The sequence below is a fragment of the Schistocerca gregaria genome, chromosome 8 (assembly GCF_023897955.1).
Source record: "Schistocerca gregaria isolate iqSchGreg1 chromosome 8, iqSchGreg1.2, whole genome shotgun sequence".
NCBI lineage: Eukaryota > Metazoa > Arthropoda > Insecta > Orthoptera > Acrididae > Schistocerca > Schistocerca gregaria.
The window spans coordinates 508,644,170-508,671,078 of NC_064927.1; the positions used below are offsets into that span (position 1 = coordinate 508,644,170).

Below are 26,909 nucleotides of genomic sequence, written 5' to 3' on the forward strand. Positions count from 1 at the left end.
CGTGCTTCTTGCACATGGTGGCCTGCACTTTCATGACTTCTGTCAGTGTTTTCACAATGAGGAACTGCCGATGTCTACGAATCATCTCTTGGTGCGAAGCAACACATGCAGCGAACAGTGAATCGATCAGATTCAGAAAAGGGAACAAGAGGGTTTTGCGAAAATAAATTTTCTTTTACTACAGTTTTGTTATTCTTTGAAAGGTTCGTAGAACTACGTGTATTAACGTGGTAAAGAAAGAAGGAATGAAGATTAGGGTTTAACGTCGCGTCGATAACTACGTCATTAGAGACGGAACACAAGGTAAGTGTGTTTTGTGAAGAGCAGGCTGTCCTCCCCCAAGGAACCATCCCGGGATCTGCGTGGAGCAATTTAGGAAAATCAAGAAAAACCTGTATCTGAACGAGCGTTTAAATCCCTGTCCTTCCGAATGCGTGTCCAGTGTGCCAGGCTCTGCACCACGTCGCTCGGTAGTGTGCTGCTAAGGAAGTTTCTCTTTAAAAAAAATCCTTTTATATCGTAGACAAACTCTTAAAAAGAAACGAGTAATTAATTAAAGACATTGTATTTAAAATGCGTGAGCAGTTTTCGCCAAAGTGAAACTCTTCAGTTTATAAAGTTTACCGCAAACACGTAAAAATGGTTTGTGGGCCGCGTAACCGACTCTGGAGCCGTTGCGTTGTTCGATATTATTTCCAAGGCTCGGCACAACAGAGGTAGACACATGAGCGGTCTGTACGTCTCCGTGGTCGAAGGTTGTAACCTCTTACTCGGAAAGTTACGTAAATTTTAACGAACAGGCGAATATCATTCTCCGTGTTCCAGCGGGAAACACAGATGCATGACGTAACGGGACACGGTTGCCGCGTGTCAACTCGTGCGGAGAGCTGACTGGAGTCACGTGCTTGTTTCTCGAGGCGGCCTCTTGACAGCAGCTTTCGAGTTGGCTTCCGAGAAAATTTGACGGGGCTAAGTGGGCGTCAAGACAGTTTCAGTACGAAATACGATATTGGCATGCATGCATGTCCGAAGGGACAGTTCATCGTACTTCTGAACAATACAGGCACTGCAGTATTCTATTTATCGGCCGATAGCGGGGAGCGACCTTCAGTTAAAATATCCTCCTCTGTACGCAGAATTACGTACTGTGTACGAGTACAGGAGGCTGTGACGCAGGGAAGACAGTACATAGAAGTTTGGGTCTGTCAGTCGCGCACGGATAGCGAACGTAGTCAAGGCGAACGCTCGCGTAAAGTGCGCTATCCGGGTTCGAGTCCCCCTCTTGAACAAATTTTTACTGTCGTGATTCCCTTACACGGATGATGGTTGTTCGTATTCGCTACTGTGAATACATTTCACGCAAATCAATACGAATTGTTCTAACTTATAAACGTGACCGATCATAACGTATTCTTAGATACTATGTTGATTCTGACGCCTTTCTTTACTCAGGCTTTGGTGTTCTAAATATTCCTTCCCTCATATCAACTATCTTAGGTTTTCCCCCGACTCCTTTTACATTTCAGCCACACAACTTCGCAACAAACTACCCAGTAATCTGCATCTGATCCAAAGCCACGCCGATTTCAAGAGGAGACTAAATATCTTCCTGTTATCTTCCTTTTGTAACGCTGCCATGCGTTTCTGTTAGTACATCTGGAATAATCCCCCACCCCCTTTCCCATTCTTTAAAGAATAGAACTTTCGTCAATAAAAGTCATCAAACGTCTCATTACTTTACTAATAAGTTAATATATTAAATATTTGACATTAATCATGTAAACGACAAAAAAGATAGAATAGGTTCGAGTTTATGTTTCAAGTTTGTTGGTAGTCACTAAGTTCTCTCACTATCAAACAAGAGTTTAGTACAGTCTGGCTAATTTGCGTTCCTTTTTAAGCAAAAGCTAGTTTTTGACCTATCTTAATGTTCATGACGTTGTACCTCCAGAGCTCTGTGACGTACAATGATATAATTTTGCAGGTGTATTCGGTGCTGTATCTGGATAGTGTCTGTAAAATATGTTGAGACTATAATTAGCAGCAAATAAGTAATAAATATAACATGTTGCCACTGGAAGGTGTTACATTAGAGTCTTGCAACTTGAACGTATCCTGAGTTAGTCGTTCAATAGCAAAGGTTATTCTTATTCGGCAGCAAGTTGCAGTATGAAAAAATTACTCAACAAAATGTTAATAAGACTGATATTGGTGTTATACGTATATTCATTAGTTGTTCAAATGGTTCAAATGGCTATGAGTACTATGGGACTTAACATCTCTGGTCATCAGTCCCCTAGAAGTTAGAACTACTTAAACCTAACTAACCTAAGGACATCACACACATCCATGCCCGAGGCAGGATTCGAAACTGAGACCGTAGCAGTCGCGCGGTTCCGGACTGAGCGCCTAGAAACGCTAGACCACCGCGGCCGGCATTCATTAGTGTATCTGTTGTATTATGTTCAGCGCATGTACTACTCACATTGCAATATTAAGTCTCTAAAGATTTGTGGTGAATTTTGAAGGAGGCTCCCATAACTTCTGTGTTTTCAGGTAAAATAAATGCATAAATAATCAATCAATCAATGAGTCAATGAAATACACCTGTAATAATTAAACATTTCTTATACAGAATCGTTAGCGTCGCATGTCTCTTTTTATAACAGGATTGCCGTACTAAACTCACCTTGTGCCTGATCCGAAAATTCCCGCTTGCACTCTCGGCGTAGATATGGGGGAAACAGTGCAATAGTGTAGTGCTCTAAACCACACACTGCGGATATTCCTTCTGTCACTCAGTAAGTTCCTTTCACAATTCCTATCTGAAGTTCAGAAGAACGCGAAATCCCGAAGATGGGCTAAAATTTACAGACGCGCGAAATTTGGCACGTACTTCGATGCGAGATGCCTTTAATAGGTTCCACAACGAAACATTGTCTCGAAATTTGGTAGAAAATCCGAAGAAATTCTGGTCGTATGTAAAGTACACAAGCGGCAAGACGCAGTCAATACCTTCGCTGCGCAGTGCCGATGGTACTGTTATCGACGACTGTGCCGCTAAAGCGGAGTTATTGAACGCAGTTTTCCGAAATTCCTTCACCAGGGAAGACGAATGGAATATTCCAGAATTTGAAACACGAACATCTGCTAGCATGAGTTTCTTAGAAGTAGATACTTTAGGGGTTGCGAAGCAACTCAAATCGCTTGACACGGGCAAGTCTTCAGGTCCAGATTGTATACCGATTAGGTTCCTTTCAGATTACGCTGATACTATAGCTCCCTACTTAGCACTCATATACAACCGCTCGCTCACCGATAGATCTGTACCTACAGATTGGAAAATTGCGCAGGTCGCACCAGTGTTCAAGAAGGGTAGTAGGAGTAATCCATTTAACTACAGACCTATATCATTGACGTCGGTTTGGAGTAGGGTTTTGGAGCATATACTGTATTCAAACATTATGAATCACCTCGAAGGGAACGATCTATTGACACGTAATCAGCATGGCTTCAGAAAACATCGCTCTTGTGCAACGCAGCTAGCTCTTTATTCGCACGAAGTAATGGCCGCTATCGACAGGGGATCTCAAGTTGATTCCGTATTTCTAGATTTCCGGAAAGCTTTTGACACCGTTCCTCACAAGCGACTTCTAATCAAGCTGCGGAGCTATCGGGTATCGTCTCAGTTGTGCCACTGGATTCGTGATTTCCTATCAGGAAGGTCGCAGTTCGTAGTAATAGACGGCAAATCATCGAGTAAAACTGAAGTGATATCAGGTGTTCCCCAGGGAAGCGTCCTGGGACCTCTACTGTTCCTGATCTATATAAATGACCTGGGTGACAATCTGAGCAGTTCTCTTAGACTGTTCGCAGATGATGCTGTTATTTACCGTCTAGTAAGGTCATCCGAAGACCAGTATCAGCTGCAAAGCGATTTAGAAAAGATTGCTGTATGGTGTGTCAGGTGGCAGTTGACGCTAAATAACGAAAAGTGTGAGATGATCCACATGAGTTCCAAAAGAACTCCGTTGGAATTCGATTACTCGATAAATAGTACAATTCTCAAGGCTGTCAATTCAACTAAGTACCAGGGTGTTAAAATTACGAACAACTTCAGTTGGAAGGACCACATAGATAATATTGTCGGGAAGGCGAGCCAAAGGTTGCGTTTCATTGGCAGGACACTTAGAAGATGCAACAAGTCCACTAAAGAGACAGCTTACACTACACTCGTTCGTCCTCTGTTAGAATATTGCTGCGCGGTGTGGGATCCTTACCAGGTGGGATTGACGGAGGACATCGAAAGGGTGCAAAACAAGGGCAGCTCGTTTAGTATTATCGCGTTATAGGGGAGAGAGTGTGGCAGATATGATACACGAGTTGGGATGAAAGTCATTACAGCATAGACGTTTTTCGTCGCGGCGAGAGCTTTTTACGAAATTTCAGTCACCAACTTTCTCTTCCGAATGCGAAAATATTTTGTTGAGCCCAACCTACATAGGTAGGAATGATCATCAAAATAAAATAAGAGAAATCAGAGCTCGAACAGAAAGGTTTAGGTGTTCGTTTTTCCCGCTCGCTGTTCGGGAGTGGAATAGTAGAGAGATAGTATGATTCTGGTTCGATGAACCCTCTGCCAAGCACTTAAATGTGAATTGCAGAGTAGTCATGTAGATGTAGATGTCATGTAGATGTAGATGTAAGCCCGAAAAACCTGACACACACTTCACTTGTCGCAAAAAACTCTAGCAATACGCGGTGTATATGCTGCGCAGAGGCTGCAGCGACAGAATGCGCTGATGAGCTCACCCCCAATTAGAGTCCGCGACGGCGTACACCTAGAGTAACCGTAGCTCTGCCAGAAGACGCAGCAGCGCGCGGTCCGGTGTGACCGCCGCAGCCACACAGCGCCCGCCCGCTCTCTGCGCTGCCCCAGCTGCGTGTAGAACGGAGCGGCACTGAACTTCCAGGCAGCTGGCAAGGCCACGCGAACGACGCACAGTGAAATGAAATCTGAGGCTGGCCCCTTACTGAAGGCGGAGTTCTCGGTCCAGATGTTAAAATATTTGACTGTGGAAGATTGCGATTTAATAAAGAATATCGCTAAGTTAATGGTGAAGTCTAACAAAGTGAGTCATAGTTTCGAATTTCGACATCGAAGGCATTCACGACTGTGCCACTAGATCTGTATTCTGCCGCTTCAGTCACTAAAGTCTTTTACGGAGATGCTAAAGGATCTGAAATGGGAACTTGTGAAAAAGGACGTTATACTATTCGCGAGACATTGTTAGGTAAAGTTAAAGAATCAACGATCGATACGAATCGTAAAATGAATTTGCTATCTTTTCCGTGCACCTGGCGAAAGAAGCGTAAGCTGGAGTTAAAAGATATGGGGACTTGTGTGACGGTATTAAGATAATTCCACTGACGGAAAAAATCGCAGCACCAAAAAACTATTAATGTAGAATAACAAAATTTCAGGGATACACTTTTATAGGTAACATATTTAGGTGATTAAAACTGCATGATCCCATGTTAATCAAAGCACGAGATAAGCCGTAACATACATTAAGAACCGGCGTAACCACCAAAATGTTGAATGCAAGGATCAAACGTGGATGCATTTTGTTGTACAGGTGCCGAAAGTCAGTTTGTGAAATAGAGTTCCATACTGTTTGCACTTGATCGGTCAATACAGGGACAGTTAATACTGTTTGTGGATGACGCTGGAGTTGTCGCCCGATGATGTCCCGTATGTGCTCGAGTTGACACAGATCTGGTGATCGAGTAGACCAAGGAGACAAGTCGACACTCAGTAGTGCGTGATGGGTTACGACTGCGGTATGTGGGCGAGCGTTATCCTGTTGGAAAACACCCTCTGGGATGCTGTTCATCAATGACGGCGCAGCACAACAGGTCGAATAACTATACTGACGTACACCTTCACAGTCAGGTGCGTGGCACAACCTCGAGAGTGCTCCTGCTGTGTAACGAAATTGCATCCCAGACCGTAACTCCAGTGTGCCTAGGACGCCGACAGATTGGTTGCTCCATCTGACCAACACACGACTATCACTGGTACCGAGGCAGGACCAGCTTTCATTAGGAAACACAACTGACGTCCACCCTGCCTTCTGCTGAGCTCTCGCTTGACACCACTAAAGTCGCAAATGGCGGTGGCTTGGCGCCAGTGGAAAGAATATACGCTACAGGGGGCCTACCTCGTAGCTGTCCGTGAAGTAACGGACTTGTGGCAGTTCGCTGTGTCACTGTGGTGCCGACTGGTGCTGCAGGTGCGGTACGATGCGCCGGAGCCCACGGCGAACACGATGGTCTCCCCTCTCGTTAGTGATACGTGGATGTCAGCAGCCCGGTCTTCCTTCGACCGTATCTTATCGTGACCACAACTGCCACCAATCATGTACAGTGCCTACATTCCTGGCAAGTATTTCTGCAATATCGCGGAAGGAACATCCAACTCTAGTAGCTGTCTACACGACCTCGTTCTAACTCAGCGAAGCTTTGATAATGATGTATTTGTCACCTTAAAGGCATTCTTGACAAACCTCAACTCGCTACGTCCAATCTCAAAGGCAACTAGCGTTCACGACCATTGCAGCGTGTATTCAGAGCGAATCTGTGGCGCCACTAGCGCCGCTCTGACGCGTCTGGCGCCAAGTTTGAACAGACGTCATCCTTCTGATGCAGAACCACGCCTACCAACTTACGTTTATGTCGTACAACTCCTTCTTGCTGTTGCGATTTTTTTGTCAGTGTATGCTGCATGTTCTCCATTTGTTTGTGGAACAGAGAAAAGACGGTAAAATAACCGTATGATGGAACGTCCGCCAAGTATTCTACACTTAGTCTTGTAATATTTGCGTATGCTTATACAGGTCTGAGCAATCTGGAGCTGATAAACGGGTAACGAATACTTAACGAGTGTTGTGATGTTTGACCGGGTAACACCTGCTGTTTGAGTTATGGCCCATGTGTTAATAGAATAGCTTTTACCTACTGCGTAAGCCCGGTAATTTGTTATGGCATTATATAAAGTAATATATATAACAAATGTCTTTCTTGTGAAAATGAAAAATTTAGTACACTGTCTTTTCCCCCCAAGTCGTTTGAATGGAAGCAAATTACACAAAGGAAATCGTGTGTTCCGTGTGGTCAAAATAACAGAGACAGTACGCAGACCTGAGCCTTTTTAAAATAAGGAACCAGCCGCCGGAAAAAATAATTTTATGCGAAACGATTCTTGAATGACCAATACGTGCGAGGTAAATATTTGTAAACAGCCTATGTTTCATTACATTAGATTAGATTAGTTTTTCGTTCCGTAGATCCGTGTTGAAGAGATCCTCGTGGATGTGGAACATGTCACCTTTTTTTATTTTTTATTTTTATTTTTTAAGCTGAAATAACAACTCTAATAGTATAAATATATACAACACATCATTTGTTTCTGTTAAAAAATTCGTCAATGGAGTAGGAGGAGTTGACCACTAGTAAGTCTTTCAGGCTCCTTTTAAACTGATCTCTATTTGTAACTAAATTCTTTATGTTTGCTGGCAAATTATGAGTGTTACTGAGTAGTGGACCCCTTTTTGAACTAAAGTAAGTGCTTTTAAGTCCTTGTGCAGGTCATTTTTGTTCCTGGTATTGTATGTATGAACTGAGCTGTTTGTTGGAAAAAGGACAAATTTCATTAAGGAGTAAATATACTGAGAGTCAGTAGTTAGTATACCCAGTTCTTTGAAGAGGTTTCTACAAGACGTCCGTGAGTTTACTCCACAAATAATACGTACTACACGCTTTTGGACTCTGAAAACTTTTGTTTGACTTGAAGAGTTACCCCAAAATATTATACCATATGGCATTATGGAATGAAATTAGGCAAATTATGCAAGCTTTTTCACTTTTATGTCGCCTATGTCTGCTAACACTCGAATTGCAAATACAGATTTGTTAAGGCGTTTCTGCAGTTCTGTGGTGTGCTCCTCCCAACTGAATTTATTATCAAGTTGTAATCCCAGGAATTTAAGACTGTCAACCTCTTCTATCTGCTCTTCTTCATACTTTATGCATATGCTGGGTGGAAACCTCTTACAGGTTCTGAATTCCATATAGTGAGTCTTTTCGAAGTTTAATGTCAGTGAGTTGGCTTTAAACCATTTATTAATATCCATGAAAATATCATTAGCAGATCTTTCTAGAACTACACTCGACATACTATTTATTGCAATACTTGTGTCATCTGCAAACAAAACGAACTCTGCTTCTGGCAGTGTAACTGATGAGAGATCATTAATGTACACAAGAAAAATCAATGGCCCTAAGTTGGATCCTTGTGGGACACCACATGTAATTTCTTCCCATTCTGATGATGACTTAATTCACTAGTCCCTTGCACTGACACCTTTTGTTTCCTGTTAACGAGGTATGACTTGAGCCCTATTTCAGCACTGACACCGTAGAATTCTAATTTATTTAAAAGGATGTTGTGGTTTACACAATCGAATGCCTTTGACAAATCACAGAAAATACCTGCTGCTTGTAACTTGTTATTTAATGAATTAAGTACATTTTCACTGTAGGTGTAAATAGCCTTTTCGATATCAGAACCCTTCAGAAATCCAAACTGTGCTGTTGATAATATGTTATTTGTGGTCACATGGTTGAGAAGCTGCCTGTAGATTACTTTTTCTAAAATTTTTGAGACTGCTGGCAAAAGTGAAATCGGTCTGTAGTTTGATGGCATCTCGTTAGCCCCTTTCTTCAATAGAGGCTTAACATCTGCATATTTCAGCCAGTCAGGAAATGTCCCAGTTATAATTGACTGGTTACACAAGTAACTTAGAATTGTACTAAAGTCACAAGAACATGCCTTAATTAACTTTGTTGATATTTCATCGCAACCACTAGAATGCTTTGTTTTTAAAGATTTTGTTATGGAAGTTATTTCTTTTGGTGATGTGAGTGACATATTCATGTACCTGAAGCTATTTGTAAAGGCTAGTTTCATAACACGTTGGTGTTTCTATCAAGCGAAACAACAAACCATTCCCCAATGAGTAGCCACGGTGCAGTTCATGATTTTCAGACGTGCATTTAATGTATGGGGCAGCAGTTTGTACTGACTGGATAACTGATTTATTTCTCCACCATTCCCCAATCCCAACGTGTTCCTCATTTGTAATGATTTCGTCTTTGAGAGGACGTTATACCCTGACCTACTTTTTCAATCTGCATGAATTTTGAGCTGCAAAATGTCGGTGTCTCGAATGAGAATCAGTGACGCCACGATTCTCAGATGACAGGTCGTTGAACACGTCTACTGAACTGGAGATCGTCACTTTGAACAGCTGCCGTGAGCTTAAATATTTACTCTAGGGTGTAAGTTGTTTTAGTCAGAAAAAAATAGATATTCATTCCGTTCTTGTCTCAAAGTTCCTTATTTAGCGTCCTGTAAAGGTCTACTGTAGAATCAGGTCTTCCCCATACATTTTGGCCGGCCGAAGTGACCGAGCGGTTCTAGGCGCTACAGTCTGGAACCGTGCGACCGCTACGGTCGCAGGTTCGAATCCTGCCTCGGGCATGGATGTGTGTGATGTCTTTAGGTTAGTTAGGTTTAAGTAGTTCTAAGTTTTAGGGGACTGATGACCTCAGAAGTTAAGACCCATAGTGCTCAGAGCCATTTGAGCACATATATGTTTTGTTGGTGTATTCTTTCCTTTTTCATGTGTAGTCCCCTATTTTTAAGCTACATTAGACGTTCTGGTAACGAAACAAACTGGGTTGGGTTGTGTCAGCGTAGCTGTAACGCAAGAGATGGAATTTTCGTAATTTCTGTTTGCCAGAATTGTGCTGTTTTCCCTCTCAGGTAAACATTACGCCTCATTCCTCAAGTAACCGCAGAGTCTGGAGAAAGCTGTTTCAGTCCGCGTCATAGAATGACGTAGTAGACAAATGAGAGTAATCATTGAGGACAGGAGCGGTGTCCTTCGTTGAGTTGCTTGGTTGCGAAAACAGATAAAACTAATCACGCAATAAACCCAAGAAATGAAGACTAACTTATTGGATCGATCTCATATTGCACCGAGTTATAAATGTAGAGAGCATATTACTCTTATGGAATACCTACCGCTTCACAATTTTGGAAAATGCAATGGATCATTTGTTGTTTCGTTATTCAAACTGTATAGTGTTAAAAGACGATAATCACCAGAAGGACACGTCTACAGTCAATCAGATGTCACAATATATGGGAAGACAACAGATATTTTTTGTGATAAAGCGATAAGAGAGTGTGATATAGGGTTTAGACTAAAGAGGTTGCAGCTTATAACACACTTATTGCTTCATACACTCAAGTAGCGAAGAAATATCTGAGGAAGTAGACGTGAAATTTGAACGATTGTTAACAAAAATGGTTAATTTTTAGTACAAAATGAGAACATAATAAAAATAAGCATTAAAATTTAATTTGATTTAAAATTATGTGTATGTATTCATTCATTTAACGTGAAAGCCAACACTATAACTGTTGAAACCTATAACTGACACCTTTAAAACTAAAACAGTGTAATACTCCAGCGGTCCCACCAAAGTTCCTTCCAAATTAGCTGTGAAATGCCAATAAATGCAATAAGTAAAAACAGTATAGCCCTCTACAGGCGTTTTTTGCGCACTTATTTTTATACACCCGCTACAGAAAATGGCCACCCCGTCAGTTAGTATCTCAGGTTCGCCAAAGAATCCTCCACACGTATTCTTACCAGAAATTCGAAATTTATTCCTGATACTTGGTACTTTCACAAACTGTTGTTACTGTCAGCTACACATCAAGCACATAATCTGTAGGTGTGACCTGCGGGATTTGAGTCACCGAGATGTTGCAGCGATTACGGCATCGGTATTGTGTTTCAGGAAATGATCTTCAGTTCCTCGATGGACGTACTGATTTAGATTTCCGCGACCTCCCTAAACCTGTTGAGGTAAATTATAAGGTGCTTGCTTTGTCAAAGACACGGCCACTGCAGCGTTCTATTCTTACTTCTGGACCGTGATGCTTGCGTCCTTTCAGTCCGAACGTCAGTTGTAACATCCTGCCAAAACATATCAAGTGCGAGGACGAGAAACGAATAATATGAAAATGAATGAGCAGCATAGTTTCTCACCGCGACCCAACACACAATCGCCACAAATCTATGTATAACATGAATAATACGTACATTTGTTTAGGAGATAGTCTAATGAACTTAACAATAAGCCTCAGTACTAGTAAAAAGGAAGGAAGACTAGGAGATTGACATCCTGTCGAAGATGTTCACTGAAATTGGCCACAAGAACAAATTAGAAAGGATTGGCGAGAAGTCAGACGTTACCTTGACAGAAGAATCATCTCAGAATTCGTCTAATGTAACTTGAGGAAATCACGGAAAACTTACGTCTACTCGGCCAACAGCCTGTAGACTGTAGATGAAAAGGGAAAACTTTGTTGAAAGGAAGTCTAGAGATACCATTTTCTATATGCTGGCTCCTATTTTGATTGTACAAGAGATGAGATTCTTCTTCGGTCAGTGGTCTTGAAGATGGCGTAGTGTAACGCTGGAACTGGTCGCAAAAATAAAATTAAACTGGAATTTAGACGGTTGAAGGTGTTTTGATTCGACATTTTATATCGAACAGCCGAAGTCGTTGTTATTAGTTGTCGTTGTAGTACTTAAAGATTATGAGCTTTATTCGCTTCGCCACAACAAACGCATTGTATATCCACGTAGCAGCCAAGTGAAAAGACTATGGTCAGCTCCAGATCTGTAGAGTAGAGTCAGAAAAGCGAAACAGCAATCTTCGCAGTGGTAGGACACCAAGTTGCTCTACTGGCTTTATCTCAACAGGAGCTGTGTGGGGTCTGTTACTCTTAAAAAAGCAGGATTAGTGGTAAAGTGCGTGCCTGGATATAGAAAGGTCAGAGTTTGAATCCCGGTCGATCCACGGGCATCTTTCAGCCTACCTTAAACGTTGCCTTCACCTCTCAATGATGTGAAAATTCACCACGAACGGCACGTGGTTCGGATATCACGCTAAACTGTAGGTGTCCTTTCCATGGTCTGATCACAGGGCAGGTTAGGGACACGCAGACAGCTGAAACGGCGTGCAGCTGAAAGTCTTGCACCAGGTAATTGAGCACCGCACGACATTGTTATTATTATTATTATTATTATTATTATTATTATTATAGGCAATGCACAGTTTCCATAAATATAAAGTACGAAAGGAAGAAATGCTTAAAAGAAAAGAAAGCTTTGAAATATCTCATTCGAAGAAGGGACAAGTAGGTGGGAAATTGGTCCTGACATCGTATAATAGTTCACTTGGTGGTAGAATGAACTGGTAGCGGGAAAAAAAACAGTAGGAGCAGGTGAAAACTAGAATATCCAGAAAGGTTATACAAGATGTTTGGGTGCAGCAGTTACTCAGAGAAGAAAGTTTTACTACGTGACAGGAAAAAACGGAGAAAAGCATCAAACCAACAGAAAGGCTGACGGCTTAGATACGCACGCTCTCTCTCTCGCTCTCTCTCTCTCTCTCTCTCTCTCTCTCTCTCTCTCTTTCTCTCTCCTGTCACTTCAGCTCACTGAGATCCAATTTCCAATTCACTCCTGAAGAATCCGCAGTATTACGTCGAGTTGGAGCCATTATCCGAATCGCATATTTTATGGAAATGTAATGAAAATCAGAGAAGAGAATGAGACTGAAACTCGTGCACGACAGCAGCCAGCATTACTCGCAGATGAGCTTACACGGCCGTCACCGCAGACTCGTTAAAGTACCACAGTCCGTGTGACGTGTACCCACAGTGTGTGCTCAAACACTCACAGAGCACATTTAGTGGCCACCCTGCCACTGTCGGACGTGAGTCCAGCGGCTCCGCAGTGGCTGAGCGACAGAAAGAGGCTGCCCTACCTGTTTCGCCACGTGCCCCGCGCTGCATCCGCGTCGCTCCGTGCTGCAGCTGCGGCTGTCAGCTGTGGCACTGCCGGGCGCGCAGCTGCGGCCGCAGACTCGGGCGCGGCCTTCCGCCCCCGGCGCGGCTTTCACAGCCGCCTCCATCACGGTCGCCACCGCCGCCTCCCTCAGCCGGCGTCGCGTTCGTCACGCACGGCTCTCCTTCGGTCTACTTAACCACAAGCTCGCCACGGTGCCGCACCGGCCACCGCTTTTTGCCCGCGGCTTTACCATTCGGCCGCTTCCACCGCTCTGAGGGCGCCAACTGTCCGTCACTGTGGGAGGCGGCGCGGCCGTCGCTTTCGGAACCAGAGGCGTAACGCGCCGCTCGCCGCTCACCGTTCGCCACTTTTTGCGTGTCGCAGCGGCGTAACAGTTGTCGCCGGGCGGACATTGCCGCGGCTGCTAGTCTCAGCTGGCCTGTCGCCAGCCGCTCTAAGCCTGCAGGGCTGTCCACGTTCTGCGGCTGTCCACCGCCTTCGCTCAACGTGTTATTCTCGAGCGACTAAAAGTTAGATGGTTCTCACTGCAGCAAATAACCATTATGTTCGAGTATAATGACTTCTATGGACACTAGAAATCTACTTTGTAGGAATCAGCATGGGTTTCGGAAAAGACGGCCTTGTGAAACCCAGCTCACGCTATTCGTCCACGAGACTCAGAGGGCCATAAACACGGATTCACAGATAGATGCCGTGTTTCTTGACTTCCGCAAGGCGTTCGATACAGTTCCCCACAGTCGTTTAATGAACAAAGTAAGAGCATACGGACTATCAGACCAATTGTGTGATTGGATTGAGGAGTTCCTAGATAACAGAACGCAGAATGTCATTCTCAATGGAGAGAAGTTTTCCGAAGTAAGAGTGATTTCAGGTGTGCCGCAGGGGAGTGTCGTAGGATCGTTGCTATTCACGATATACATAAATGACCTGGTGGATGGCATCGGAAGTTCACTGAGGCTTTTTGCAGATGATGCTATGGTGTATCGAGAGGTTGTAACGACGGAAAATTGTACTGAAATGTAGGAGGATCTGCAGCGAATTGACGCATGGTGCAGGGAATGGCAATTGAATCTCAATGTAGACAAGTGTAATGTGCTGCGAATACACAGAAAGATAGAGCCCTTATCATTTAGCTACAAAATAGCAGGTCAGCAACTGGAAGCAGTTAATTCCATAAATTATCTGGGACTACGCATTAGGAGTGATTTAAAATGGAATGATCATATAAAGTTGATCGTTGGTAAAGCAGATGTCAGACTGAGATTCATTGGAGAATCCTAAGGAAATGCAATCCGAAAACAAAGGAAGTAGGTTACAGTACGCTTGTTCGCCCACTGCTTGAATACTCCTCACCAGTGTCGGATCCGTACCAGATAGGGCTGATAGAGAAGATCCAACTCAGAGCAGCGCGCTTCGTTACAGGATCATTTAGTAATCGCGAAAGCGTTACGGAGATGATAGATAAACTCCAGTGGAAGACTCTGCAGGAGAGACGCTCAGTAGCTCGGTACGGGCTTTTGTTAAAGTTTCGAGAACATACCTTCACCGAAGAGTCAAGCAGTATATTCCTCCCTCCTACGTATATCTCGCGAAGAGACCATGAGGATAAAATCAGAGAGATTAGAGCCCACACAGAAGCATACGGACAATCCTTCTTTCCACGAACAATACGAGACTGAAATAGAAGGTAGAACCGATAGAGGTACTCAGGGTACCCTCCGCCACACACCGTCAGGTGGCTTGCGGAGTATGGATGTAGATGTAGATGTAGTCATTTTTCGATAACAGCGATATTTTAATGATGACGTATTTGTTTTGTGGAACCGATGCAGGATGATGTTTACATCAACATTGTTGTGGACGACGACGGTGACGGGGAAGATGATAAGGGATGTGGCAGTGCTGGCGGCGGTTTTCGTGGTGGCCATAGTGATTGAATACTAGGTAGTGGCGATGGGGAGTGACAGCGGCGCTGTGGGGGTTGTAAGTCTTGTCACAGTGACGGGTGACTCCTTATGGTGATAACAATAACAATAATAATAATAATAAAACTGTAAAATCTTCGAGTCTGCCTGTATTCTGACTGAACACACTAATCTGCAAAGCTGCAAAACAAATTTTCATATGACTTCCACAGGTAGTTGGCCGTAGCTTTGTGCAACGTATAGGCTCCATTTCACCAATATCAGATCACAGAAAAAATATGGTAATTTAAACGTGTATCCATTATAATGTTATAAAAGCGAAAGTAGCTCTGTCTGTGTTTTCACAACTAATCCGGTGAACCGATTTCGTTGAAATTTGATAGGAGATATCTTGAACATTGAGAAAGAACATAAGCTACTTTAGAAAGTAAAAAATAATCGCCCCGTAAGAGGGTCGAGTAGGGAATGCCACATCTTTTTTTATACCACTGAACATAAAATTAGTTAAAAGTTAAGTCTGTTGTATAATGTACAGATATTTCATTCATACGGTGCGTAGATGAGCACTCCTGCCCAGACCTCTCTGTACGGCTGCCGGCGCCCCTCGCATCCCAGTCTCCGCCGTTCACGGTCATTCCAGACTCCTTCATTAAGGCCTCTCGCCGCCATTGCTTCGTTGACGTCGTCTTTCCAGCATCTCGCAGGTCTACCGCGCTTTTTTCTCCGATGTGCAGTCAATAAGAATAATAATAACAAGAATAACAATGATACTGTCAGCGGCTAACAGTAAGCCAGTGTTACTTCACTAGCGCTGATGGATATTTTGATGATTCCCTATTTGTAAGTAAAGATTCTTAGGTCATCCAGTAAAAAGCAGGAAAAAACAGTACGTAATATATGATACAGGAAATGTAGTGGTGGCCGTAGACTTTAAATATACAACTGTCTATGGAGCAAGCGAATATGTGAGGGAAAGGGGCGGGGGGGGGGGGGGGGGGGAGCCTGAAGTGGGGTATGGTGATCGTAACTCAGTTATATTTCATAGAAAAGGAAGTGCCGTACTGCTCGCAGATTTATCATGTACAGTTTGTTACCAGTGGTCATCAAGGCCATCTCCAAACTCTGCTTTATCTTAAGATCACTAAACAAAAATGTATACTTTTTTGTATTATTGTTTACAATGTGATAATATCTCTCAAACTTTAAACTATTTTAACGCTTTCGCGTCGATCTCAGAGTTGGTGGGACGAGAGAACAGGAGAGAAAAAAATCAGTGACCAAGTATAAGGACATCGTCGTTACCCCAACTCCTTTTTCGTATTCCGCAACATAACGTGTCTATTTTGTAACGAGACATTGGTAGAAGTTGTAGATATGGTCACTCTGCAGGACTTAGTAGTTAAGTGTCGTTATCGTCTCGAAATATGCCACATTCATAAGGGAAAACTAGAGTCTAGTAGCATGAACCCATTCCGCAAAGACATCGCAATCCTAGTAATTAGATGTACGATTCTACCTGGACGGCAGAGGTGAAACTCTTTGGCACCGGAACCTCCTCCCCACTGTACCGCGGCAGCCGCTGGTCTGCCCCGTGGGCCTAATGGACTATGTTGGCGCCAAACGCACGTACGAGTACGTCCGACTACAGAGTGCGTAGGAGCTGCGGTTTCTCAGGCTTGCAGTCTTTGCGTAGGGCCCAACCACTACAGGAGAATTGTTTCCACCGGTGAACGTGCGAGCAGAGGTACGGCAGAGAACGTGATGTTGCAGTCACCGACACGGCTTGCCAGTAGCTCATTGTGTTCCACTACTGACACACCCAGCTAACACACACTTGAGCACAATGGTAGCTCATAATGGTCCCACAATTGCAGACAATTACGTGTTTGACCAGCAACCCGCATCTCAGCGGCTAGTCGCCGATCGAGCAAATTGAAATCCCATCACATTCCGGCATTCACTATCTACTGAGCAGCCTCGCTTCTCATTGCGCCATACAGCAACGTCATAAATAGTGACCAAAGATCAATTTTAGGAAGTGTCAATGCATAGGGGCAATAGGATACATGACGGATTCCACTGCGTTAAAAGTGAAAAGTAGTTACGAAACAGCTTCATTACATCTGTGGGTTTCAGCTCAGGATAGTTAACGTATTTTGGATTTTCCTGTGAGGTGGCAGTCATTAAAAGAAAAAAAAAATAAACCGCCTATTCGCTCGCAGATACCTCTACAAAGTTTTCTCCGGGAGATTGTAAATTTGATTTTTTTGATACGACATGTGTATCAAGAGTGTGAGGAATGTGAACTACTGATGGCTCTAACAACAACCGAATACTCGGCTTGAAATGGACATTCGCGGTGTAATTATTCTACAAGTATAAAAGTATTCTGCAAGTAAAAAATTAAAAAAAAGGTCATATGTTGATAAAATAGGCTAGGAAGTGCGTGAATAAATTATATAATCGGAAAAAGGACAATAACAGAGTGGGATGGCTAAAGTGTGAGTCTGACATGCCGTTGATCGGAACTTGGGTTTTTCAGTGCCGATTCAAAAGAGAACAGGTGGGACTAGCCGAGAAACTGTTTACGAAGAAGTGAGAAACACAAACGAGGACATGAGAGCGAGGATGAGATAGGGTGGAATACAAGTTTGAAGGAAATCATTGAGTAGGTGCGGATACCAAGCCAACGTTGGCCAAAAATGATGTCAGAAGAAGTGAAGGAAAAATCACACGCTCGTCTTCCCAGCACGGTTCCTTCCACAGTCGCAATACAAAAAATGTCTGTGATAAAATTTCAGCCTGAAGATATTTTTTGAAAAACTAGATATTTTTGGTACCGTATTGCTGAAGATGAAGGATTCTATTCGAACGGGAGGCTATTTGTTCTTATTTCTTAATTCTGCCTGCATAGTAGTTTTCATTATACCACGTTTAAGCATTCCGTCTTTTCTCTTACAAAGCAATACACTCCTCCTAACTTTCAGTCCACTGTCAACACTTGTTCATCATTTTTCAATTACAGGTCTTCTTTTAAATTTAAACACCATTTTACACAACAACAACAAAAAATACGGCTACGCCCGAGGTCAAACCGTCCGCCTCGATCATCCTCACGAAGCACACCAACCACTGGACTGGGCGCACAGCAGCGCAGTGCAGTATTGATTGAAGATTGTTGTGACATATAAACACACTGCAGAAGAAATTAGAGGCCTCAGGCGATGCCACGCTAACACCGTTCAACGCCGCATCTGATCTTGATAATGGTTTCAGTTTGGCGAGGAAGGGAGTCCACGAGTTCCTTTAGGCGTGCCATGGCCAGCTGAAGCTACTCATCGATGATTAGATCCTCTACAGCTACCAGTTTGCGAGAACGTTAATTGCTATTGAAACGCTGGTTAAATCCGCAGGACAGAACAGGTAGTTGGAATTATGGAAAGGGGTCCAAAAATGAGCAACTGTCAGTTACACTCGAACACATATAACTTTATTTAGTTGCCCAAACATTACAGCGCAAATTTCCGAGCTTAACAATCGACTGAATATGTAACACAATCTTATGGCTTGAAAGCACAAGCTCTTTAATTTTTAAAATGGCTGAAGGCCCGTGATTTAAAACACAACTGCAATAAATTTTCAAAAGCCAGAAGGCCTAAAGCTTTATCCTTAAATAATTTTAAAAAAAGAGGCTGAAAACCCACGTAATGTAAGAATTAACAATAAGGAATTTTACCTTTAAAACGGCTGAAGGCCCATGATTCGAAACACAACTACAATAAATTTTCACAAGACAGACAGCCGAAGGCTTTATCCTTAAATATATATTTTTTTTAATGAGGCTGAAGGCCCAAGCAATGCAAGACTTGACAAGTAATGAACTTTCAATTTTAAAACGGCTGAAGGTCCATTATTTAAAACACAACTAAAAGCATACAAATTCAAACCATCGGCTATGGTCCATTAAAATACACAATCAAACACCAATAAGAAAAGGTGTACAACCAGAGGCCCTCAGAAGTTTCCGGGGGTCGGTCTGCACCTGAAATATTAACGTTCGCTTAGGGGAGACAGGTAGTGGGCCCAGATATATCCGATCCGCCGGCAACCCAACCGAGAGACAGTCAACGGACCCACCGACAAGACGACTAGTCTACCACCCGACCAGTGCACAGGGAACTCCAAAGACCAAACGTAGAAGGCGTAGCCGCCCACAAACAAGCATACATAAGCTGTCAAAACTAGACACACGTGTTGGACAGCGACAACACGGCGAGGTAAGGACGTCAGCGGCCAGGGCAGGTAACCGGGACGCGAACGGCGACAATGCTGAAAACTCCGCTGGTGCTCTTGGCCGTCAAATAACCAAAATACATTTAAACTCCACCGGATGGCGGCCAAAATTTCGCCAATTCGAACACTCGCTGTTGCTCATTGGAATGCCCCCAACAGCCAACGATGAAAAGCAACGGCACAATGTGAACAGCCTGGCTTCGGTAATCACCACTCAACACTGATGTCCTGGGTGGGCGAGCCACGAACATTCCGAACAGCTGCCGCACACTCCGGCACTGCGTACAGACCGCCAGCGGGCCCGTCCCACTGCGGTGCGCGGACGTCACCTGGCTAACGGACACATCGGCCGGCAGGGCGACCGTCCGACGACCAGCCGAGGTGGTCCACACTCAAGCGGTACGTACCTCAACCGTCGGCTGTCCGGACCTCACTGCAGCCGCGCCCCGACTGAACTTGTTCCGCGTCCTAAGTCAAACACTGCCAGGTGCGAACTGCACTGCTAGCGCCTCCCAACTCACTGGAGATCCGAACTGACTCCGAACACACGACAACCGGGAAGTAATAGCAGTCAGAAAAGATAGTATTCCAGGGCTTATATCGATAAGCGCCGCTGCTGCCGCCCACGGGCAGGCAAGGCGGCAACTCAGTGACACCAGTAGTTGAAATTAACATAACGGGCTGGCAGTACAGTAGAAACAGGACGTCAAACGAGAAATGGCACGCACACGAGCCACGCACGCCTCAGCTATGTTTCACCCTCTACTTAAGGTAGTCACAGACATTTTCTGTTATTAAGAAACGGTGGTTTAACGGACCACTCGAAGTGTGACAGGGTGCCCGAATTTTCGTCAGACCAGAAAAGTTTCTGTGCAGCCCTGTTGACAAGGTATCGCATCTTCGAAGACGTGAAGTCCACAGCATACTCGCCATGAAGAAGTAGCAGAAAAGGCAACACTTGATCACCGAGATAGTTGAAATAACCGTTGTGGCTCATGCTATAGTAATCTGAATCAGTGGGTCCAAAACGTCACATAACCACCTCCAGCCAAAAATGAGCCCTCTGTCAACTGCGTGTTAAACGTCTCAACGGGCCGTCGGTGCACTCGAAGCGCAGCATCATTTGAAAACAATATCGTCACGCTTACGACTACACTAATTGCGGGTCCGGTGCGTGTCTTTCGTCGTCTGGACGCACGTTTGGATATCCCTGAGGTAGGGCCGGAGGGAGAGGTAGTGAGAGACCTTGGAGGCTGCCTTCGAGCCGCAATTCGCGTCCGGCGTCTAGCACGAAATACCAGAGCACGCGCGCTGCCCCCACTCTCTCTTCGGCTGTGGCTGACATTTGATAGGTGTCGCTAACTGCCAGCCGCGCTGGGAGGCGGTAGAGGAGTTTCCGAAGACTGACTGACGCGCGGCCACGTGAACTTTACCGTGAGACGTTTGGCGGACCTTGGAATGCTCTAAGTACAAGGCGCTACTGCTGCAGCAAATCTGCCCCAAGGTTCTCCGTACTCCAGTCGCCGCAAATACGATTTCTTAGCGGCCGAACTGTCGGCGAATGGCAAACGCTTACTGGGAGTAAACCGATGAATGTGCGACCAGAGTAGACACAGTCATTGACTGAAGACGGGGTTGTATTTCTGCAACCTTTGTTGCTGCCTTCCACTCTCCCTCCCTCCTTCTTTCTCTCTCTCTCTGCGCTACAGTCCGGAGCCGAGCGACCGCAACGATCACAGGTTCGAATCCTGCCTCGGGCATGGATATTCCCTCCCTCTCGCCCCCTCCCTCCCTCTCTCCCCCTCTCCCTCCCCCTCCCACTCTCTCCCTCCCTCTCCCCCCTCTCCCCCCTCTCTCTCTCTCTCCCTCCCCTCCCACCTTCCGCTTATTTTAAGACACGTTTGGTACAGGCTTCCACAGTAGCTTCTTCACCCGAGGGAAGCACTTGTACCCAACGCCCTCAATTATTTGGTGGATATATTCCAATCTCTGGGGTGTACATTGTAAGATAAAAGAGAAACACACCACGAAGGAAGTACCCGATTGGGACGGAAATTGGTAGATTACAACTGCAGAAAAGTTGAATGATACAGCTTCACAAATTGAGGAAGGTAGTTGTGCGTTGGTCCACCTCTGACGTTTATGCAAGCAGTTGATTGGCAGAGTTGATGCATGTCCTCCTGAAGGATATCGTCCAAAATGCTGTGCAGTTGGCGGGTTACTGGTCTGAAGGCCATCCCCATAGTGCTTCTCAGTTGGGGCGAAATGCACCGACGTTACGGCCGAGGTCGGGTTCAGCAACCACGAGAACACCAGTATGTGGCCGGGCTTATCTTGCTGAAACGTAAGCTCGGGGTGGCAACAAAACGGGCCGTAGAATATCGTCGACGTACCGCTGCGCTGTTAGTGTGCAATGCGTCACAACCGAAGGAGTCCTACTGTGAAGTGAAGCGCCACCTCAAACCATCACTCGTGCTTGTTGGGCTCTCAGGCAGGCGACAGTCAGTTTGGCATCCCACAGCTGTCCAGGACGTCTCCAGATACGTTTTCACTCGTCATCGGAACTCAGTTGCGGGGCTCATCACTAAAGACAATTCTAGTGCAGTGTCAGAGGCAGTGGAAGTCATTCCTGTAGTTAAGATAGGACAGATCGTCTTTTCCACAAGGTCTCGCCTTCCACGAAAAGTATGTATGTATGTGGCCTCGTTACGCCTAAAGGATAGTAGCTTCTGTATTATTTGCAATTAGTGACAACAGATATGCCCTCCACATCTCATTCTACACATATCAAAGAATAAGCAAAAATTATGTAACTGATATCAACAGTGTGGCAGTAAATAAGTCTTCATCTCCAATTATAATACAAAGTGTGGATTCAGTAAATAAGTATCACGCACAATGTGGTCGCTGTGGTCTAAAAAATTATATTTTCTAATTAGTACGAATGGGCGCTGGTGACCACGCTGTTTAGCGCCCGTAAACCTCAAACACATTAAATGTAAATAACCTGTACATCTACGTCTACATCCATACTCCGCAAGCCACCTGACGGTGTGTGGCGGAGGGTACCTTGAGTACCTCTATCGGTTCTCCCTTCTATTCCAGTCTCGTATTGTACGTGGAAAGAAGGAATGTCGGTATGCTTCTGTGTGGGCTCTAATCTCTCTGATTTTATCCTCATGGTCTCTTCGCGAGATATACGTAGGAGGGAGGAATATACTGCTTGACTCTTCGGTGAAGGTATGTTCTCGAAACTTTAACAAAAGCCCGTACCGAGCTACTGAGCGTCTCTCCTGCAGAGTCTTCCACTGGAGTTTATCTATCATCTCCGTAACGCTTTCGCGATTACTAAATGATCCTGTAACGAAGCGCGCTGCTCTGAGTTGGATTTTCTCTATCTCTTCTATCAACCCTATCTGGTGAGGAGTATTCAAGCAGTGGGCGAACAAGCGTACTGTAACCTACTTCCTTTGTTTTCGGATTGCATTTCCTTAGGATTCTTCCAATGAATCTCAGTCTGGCATCTGCTTTACCGACGGTCAACTTTATATGATCATTCCATTTTAAATCACTCCTAATGCGTACTCCCAGATAATTTATGGAATTAACTGCTTCCAGTTGCTGACCTGCTATTTTGTAGCTAAATGATAAGGGATCTATCTTTCTACGTATTCGCAGCACATTACACTTGTCTACATTGAGATTCAATTGCCATTCCCTGCACCATGCGTCAATTCGCTGCAGATCCTCCTGCATTTCAGTACAATTTTCCATTGTTGCAACCTCTCGATACACCATAGCATCATCTGCAAAAAGCCTCAGTGAACTTCCGATATCATCCACCAGGTCATTTATGTATATTGTGAATAGCAACGGTCCTACGACACTCCCCTGCGGCACACCTGAAATCACTCTTACTTCGGAAGACTTCTCTCCATTGAGAATGACATGCTGCGTTCTGTTATCTAGGAACTCCTCAATCCAATCACACAATTGGTCTGATAGTCCGTATGCTCTTACTTTGTTCATTAAACGACTGTGGGGAACTGTATCGAACGCCTTGCGGAAGTCAAGAAACACGGCATCTACCTGTGAACCCGTGCCTAAGGCCCTCTGAGTCTCGTGGACGAATAGCGCGAGCTGGGTTTCACACGACCGTCTTTTTCGAAACCCATGCTGATTCCTACAGAGTAGATTTCTAGTCTCCAGAAAAGACATTATACTCTAACATAATACGTGTTACAAAATTCTACAACTGATCGACGTTAGTGATATAGGTCTATAGTTCTGCACATCTGTTCGACGTCCCTTCTTGAAAACTGGGATGACCTGTGCCCTTTTCCAATCCTTTGGAACGCTTCGCCCTTCTAGAGACTTATAGTGCCGATAATGTTAGTGTCAATTATGGCAAAAATAAATCCGTGATAAAATTGTTGAGTAAGAAAAATAACAAATTATTTAAAGAAAACTGCACAAATCACATAACCCATAATGGCACTAAATATGCTTCTGATGTCTGAGATGTAGACGTAGAAATGATTGTTGTTAAGATTTATGGACACTTTTCAGTGTCAGCAAAACTCAGAGAAGAATTAAGATTTTTTTTTCTTTTTTTTTTTTTTTGTACCGATTGGTGTGAAATTTTAAGGGACGTGCCTACTAGGTGGTTGTCCCTCAACCAGCTGTTAATCTGTTAATAGGCTAATAAATGAGTGGGAGCCAATAATAAGATATTTTCAAAGCACAAATGAAAAACTTACAGCTTTGAAATTGTATTTTAGTGATGAGGATCCGAGCAAAATGTTAATTCTCGAAGCGTATCTTCAATTTTTTTCTTACATTGGAAATATTATTTTGGAAACTTCAAAATATCTAGGTATCTCAGCCCTGTAGTGTCATTGAAGCTTTGTTGAAGAAAATTTTGCAAAGAAAAGATGACTCATTTTTTGGAAGCAATACACATAAGATTTTAAATAGATTAGATCCTGTCAATCAGAAGAGAATTCAAAATAATTTTGTTGAATTTTATGAAACCTTTCATACTTACATTGTAAAAATAGTAAACATTTCTGACAATGCTACAATTCAGTCCTTGCTCCCACTGTCCCTAAAGAATTCGATTACTTTTAATGATTTTCAGAATATGCTTACTCATATTCAGGTCGACATAAATGAGAATAACCTGTACAATGAATTTTGTTCTTTGAAAAATATGACAAATACAAAAATTTGCGCCGACGGTAGCACAGTTGAAAAGTGGGTATCCATGACGATTGAGGCAGAAGCCAAAGGAATTAGAGCTAAGGACATAAATAAGATTCTTGGCTTTGTTCTCAGTATACCGGCATCTAATGCTCACACAAAGAAGTTTTTATTTGATGCTCTGGTGATAGGAACCGTTGCAATCTAGACTTATTGAAAGCTGAGCTACAAATAAGTGTTAATTTTTGTTACACATGCAATAAATTTGTCCGATTTGTAAAGAACGATCGGAAGCTTCAGACTGCTGCCAAAAGTGTAAAGTAATATAGTTTTAAGTAAAAAATTCTACAGATCTTCAGCTTATACACTATGTGATCAAAAATATCCGGACGCCTGTGTGAAAAAGATTTACAAGTTCGTGGCGCCCTCCACCAGTAATGCTGGACTTCAATATGGTGTTGGCCCACCCGTAGCCTTGATGACTGCCTCCACTGTCGCAGGCATACGTTTAATCAGGTGCTAGAAGGTTTCTTGGGGAATGGCAGCCCATTCTTCACGGAGTGCAGCCCTGAGGACAGAGTTATCGATGTCGGTCGGTGAGGCCTGGTACGAAGTCGGCGTTTCAAAACATCCCAAAGGTATTTTATAGGATTCAGGTCAGGCTCTGTGCAGGCCAGTCCATTCCACGTCCAAAAAGACAACTGTATACATCAGCGCAGTGACTGCGGTGCCATGTTGACCTAGCAACTTTAAACAACAGATGTGTATTCGACCAGTTAGTTGTGACCAGGCTTTGTAAAATAATGGCAGTGCGGCCATAGTTTGGCAATTTTGTTGGAACACAAATCGCAGTGGAGCAACAACTGTAAATCAGTTGTTCGAGACATTCTCCAGAATTTCTTAAAAGACATCATAGTCGACGTACATGTAATCATGTCAGATAGTTTTATATTCTGACAGAATGTAACTTCGCAGTGCTACTTGAAAATGGCCATAAGGCCCAAATTGCAATAGTAACAATAAATATTTTATACATTCAACGGCGACTATGATGTCTTTTAAGAAACTTTATATGACTTTTGTGATGTCCGGAATTTAAAAAAATGGAGGGTGGTAATTTTTTGTTTTTGTTTTGTTGTAATGTTGAAAGGAAAGAAAGAAAAAAGGGTGAATAAAGGTGAAGGGAAGTGGTTCTATTTTTACTGGAATGAACTTATTGATGGACATCACAAAAATTTATTTTACCTATATTTTTTTTTTACTCATCGAAGAAGACAACACAACACATATAAAAGAAATCATCACACTAATATTATCCACAGAATGATCGTTTCACAAGACACTTTCTAGCTCGACTGACTCTTAAGACTGAACAAGACTCGACTGACTCTACTCTCTTTCTGGACCACAGCCTCTTCACGTCCCTCTGGACCAGAGATTACAACTGTGATTAGCACGCCGATTATTTAATTAATCGTACAGCCGCTGGGCGCGCGCTTGGCGCGTCATTTAAATGGGGTTAAACGCACACCGCGAGAGGCGTGGGCTAGCGGTGTCTTACAGGTATCGCCACACTGTGAATCCCAACCATGAGAAGTTAATTCCCCAGAATGTCGTGAAGAAGAGAAAAGTGTGTGCAAGGTTTGCCCCGCGCATCTTGACCCTACAACATAAAAAATTAGGCATGCCTGCCGCGACTTAATTGAATGCAAAACGTGGGCAACAATTCGGACCTACCACGAAGTGCAGAATGGGTCTCTGATGGCTCGTTAAGACCGAAGAAGTTGCGAATGTGACGGGCAAGCTGAACTTCATCTGAAAGAACGACATTTTGACATTTTTCCTATGGTTTACTCAACAGTATGTGGGTTCTCCTCACGGGAGAAGACTATGTAGGACACCTGAACCACTAAAACCACTATCTCAACTTTCCTCTAGTTTTTATTGATGCAGTCTCGAAACTTTTTGGACTTATGGGGTACAACGCAGGCTCAGTCGTAGCTAAAGCAGTCGCCAGACATAGTTTCACTGGTAGGGTAGTGGGAAAACTAGTTCCACAAAGGTGACTGTTCACGTAACACTCGTCTGTCCAATCTAGAATAGTATGTTGGACTCATACCAAATCATACTGACGCTAACACGGATACACAAATAATGGAAGATCTGTCTCATCTACGGGGGCAGAGCGTCAAGGAGATGCTGAGAGAGCTCAAGAAGATTCTGAAAAAGCTGAATTGGCAGACGCCGGATTGCAGACGGTAACTATCGGCGAAAGCCTAGTCACAAAGTTTCACGAAACAGTATGAAGTGGGAAACTAGGAATACACTGGAAACCAACCCCCACGTATCGCCCCCGTAGAAACTCGGATGGAGTCGAATAATTCTTACTGCACTCCATCGTGTGTGAAACGGAAAGAAGCCATAAAGCTTGGAAAGTTGGAAGTACACTCTGTCATGCGCTTCGCTGTGG

General features: G+C 43.8%; 1 protein-coding gene across 1 annotated transcript in view; it reads right to left on the reverse strand.

Annotated features, from left to right (window-relative positions):
* The window catches only part of LOC126285280 (glucose dehydrogenase [FAD, quinone]-like), an 89,176-nt gene extending 76,033 nt beyond the window's left edge, over positions 1-13,143 (reverse strand). The window contains exon 1 of the mRNA XM_049984569.1: positions 12,976-13,143. Within this exon, the coding sequence (XP_049840526.1) occupies positions 12,976-13,122 (147 nt within the window). The 5' untranslated portion in view covers positions 13,123-13,143. The remainder of the gene's footprint in view (positions 1-12,975) is intronic.
* Positions 13,144-26,909: the final 13,766 nt, after the last annotated feature.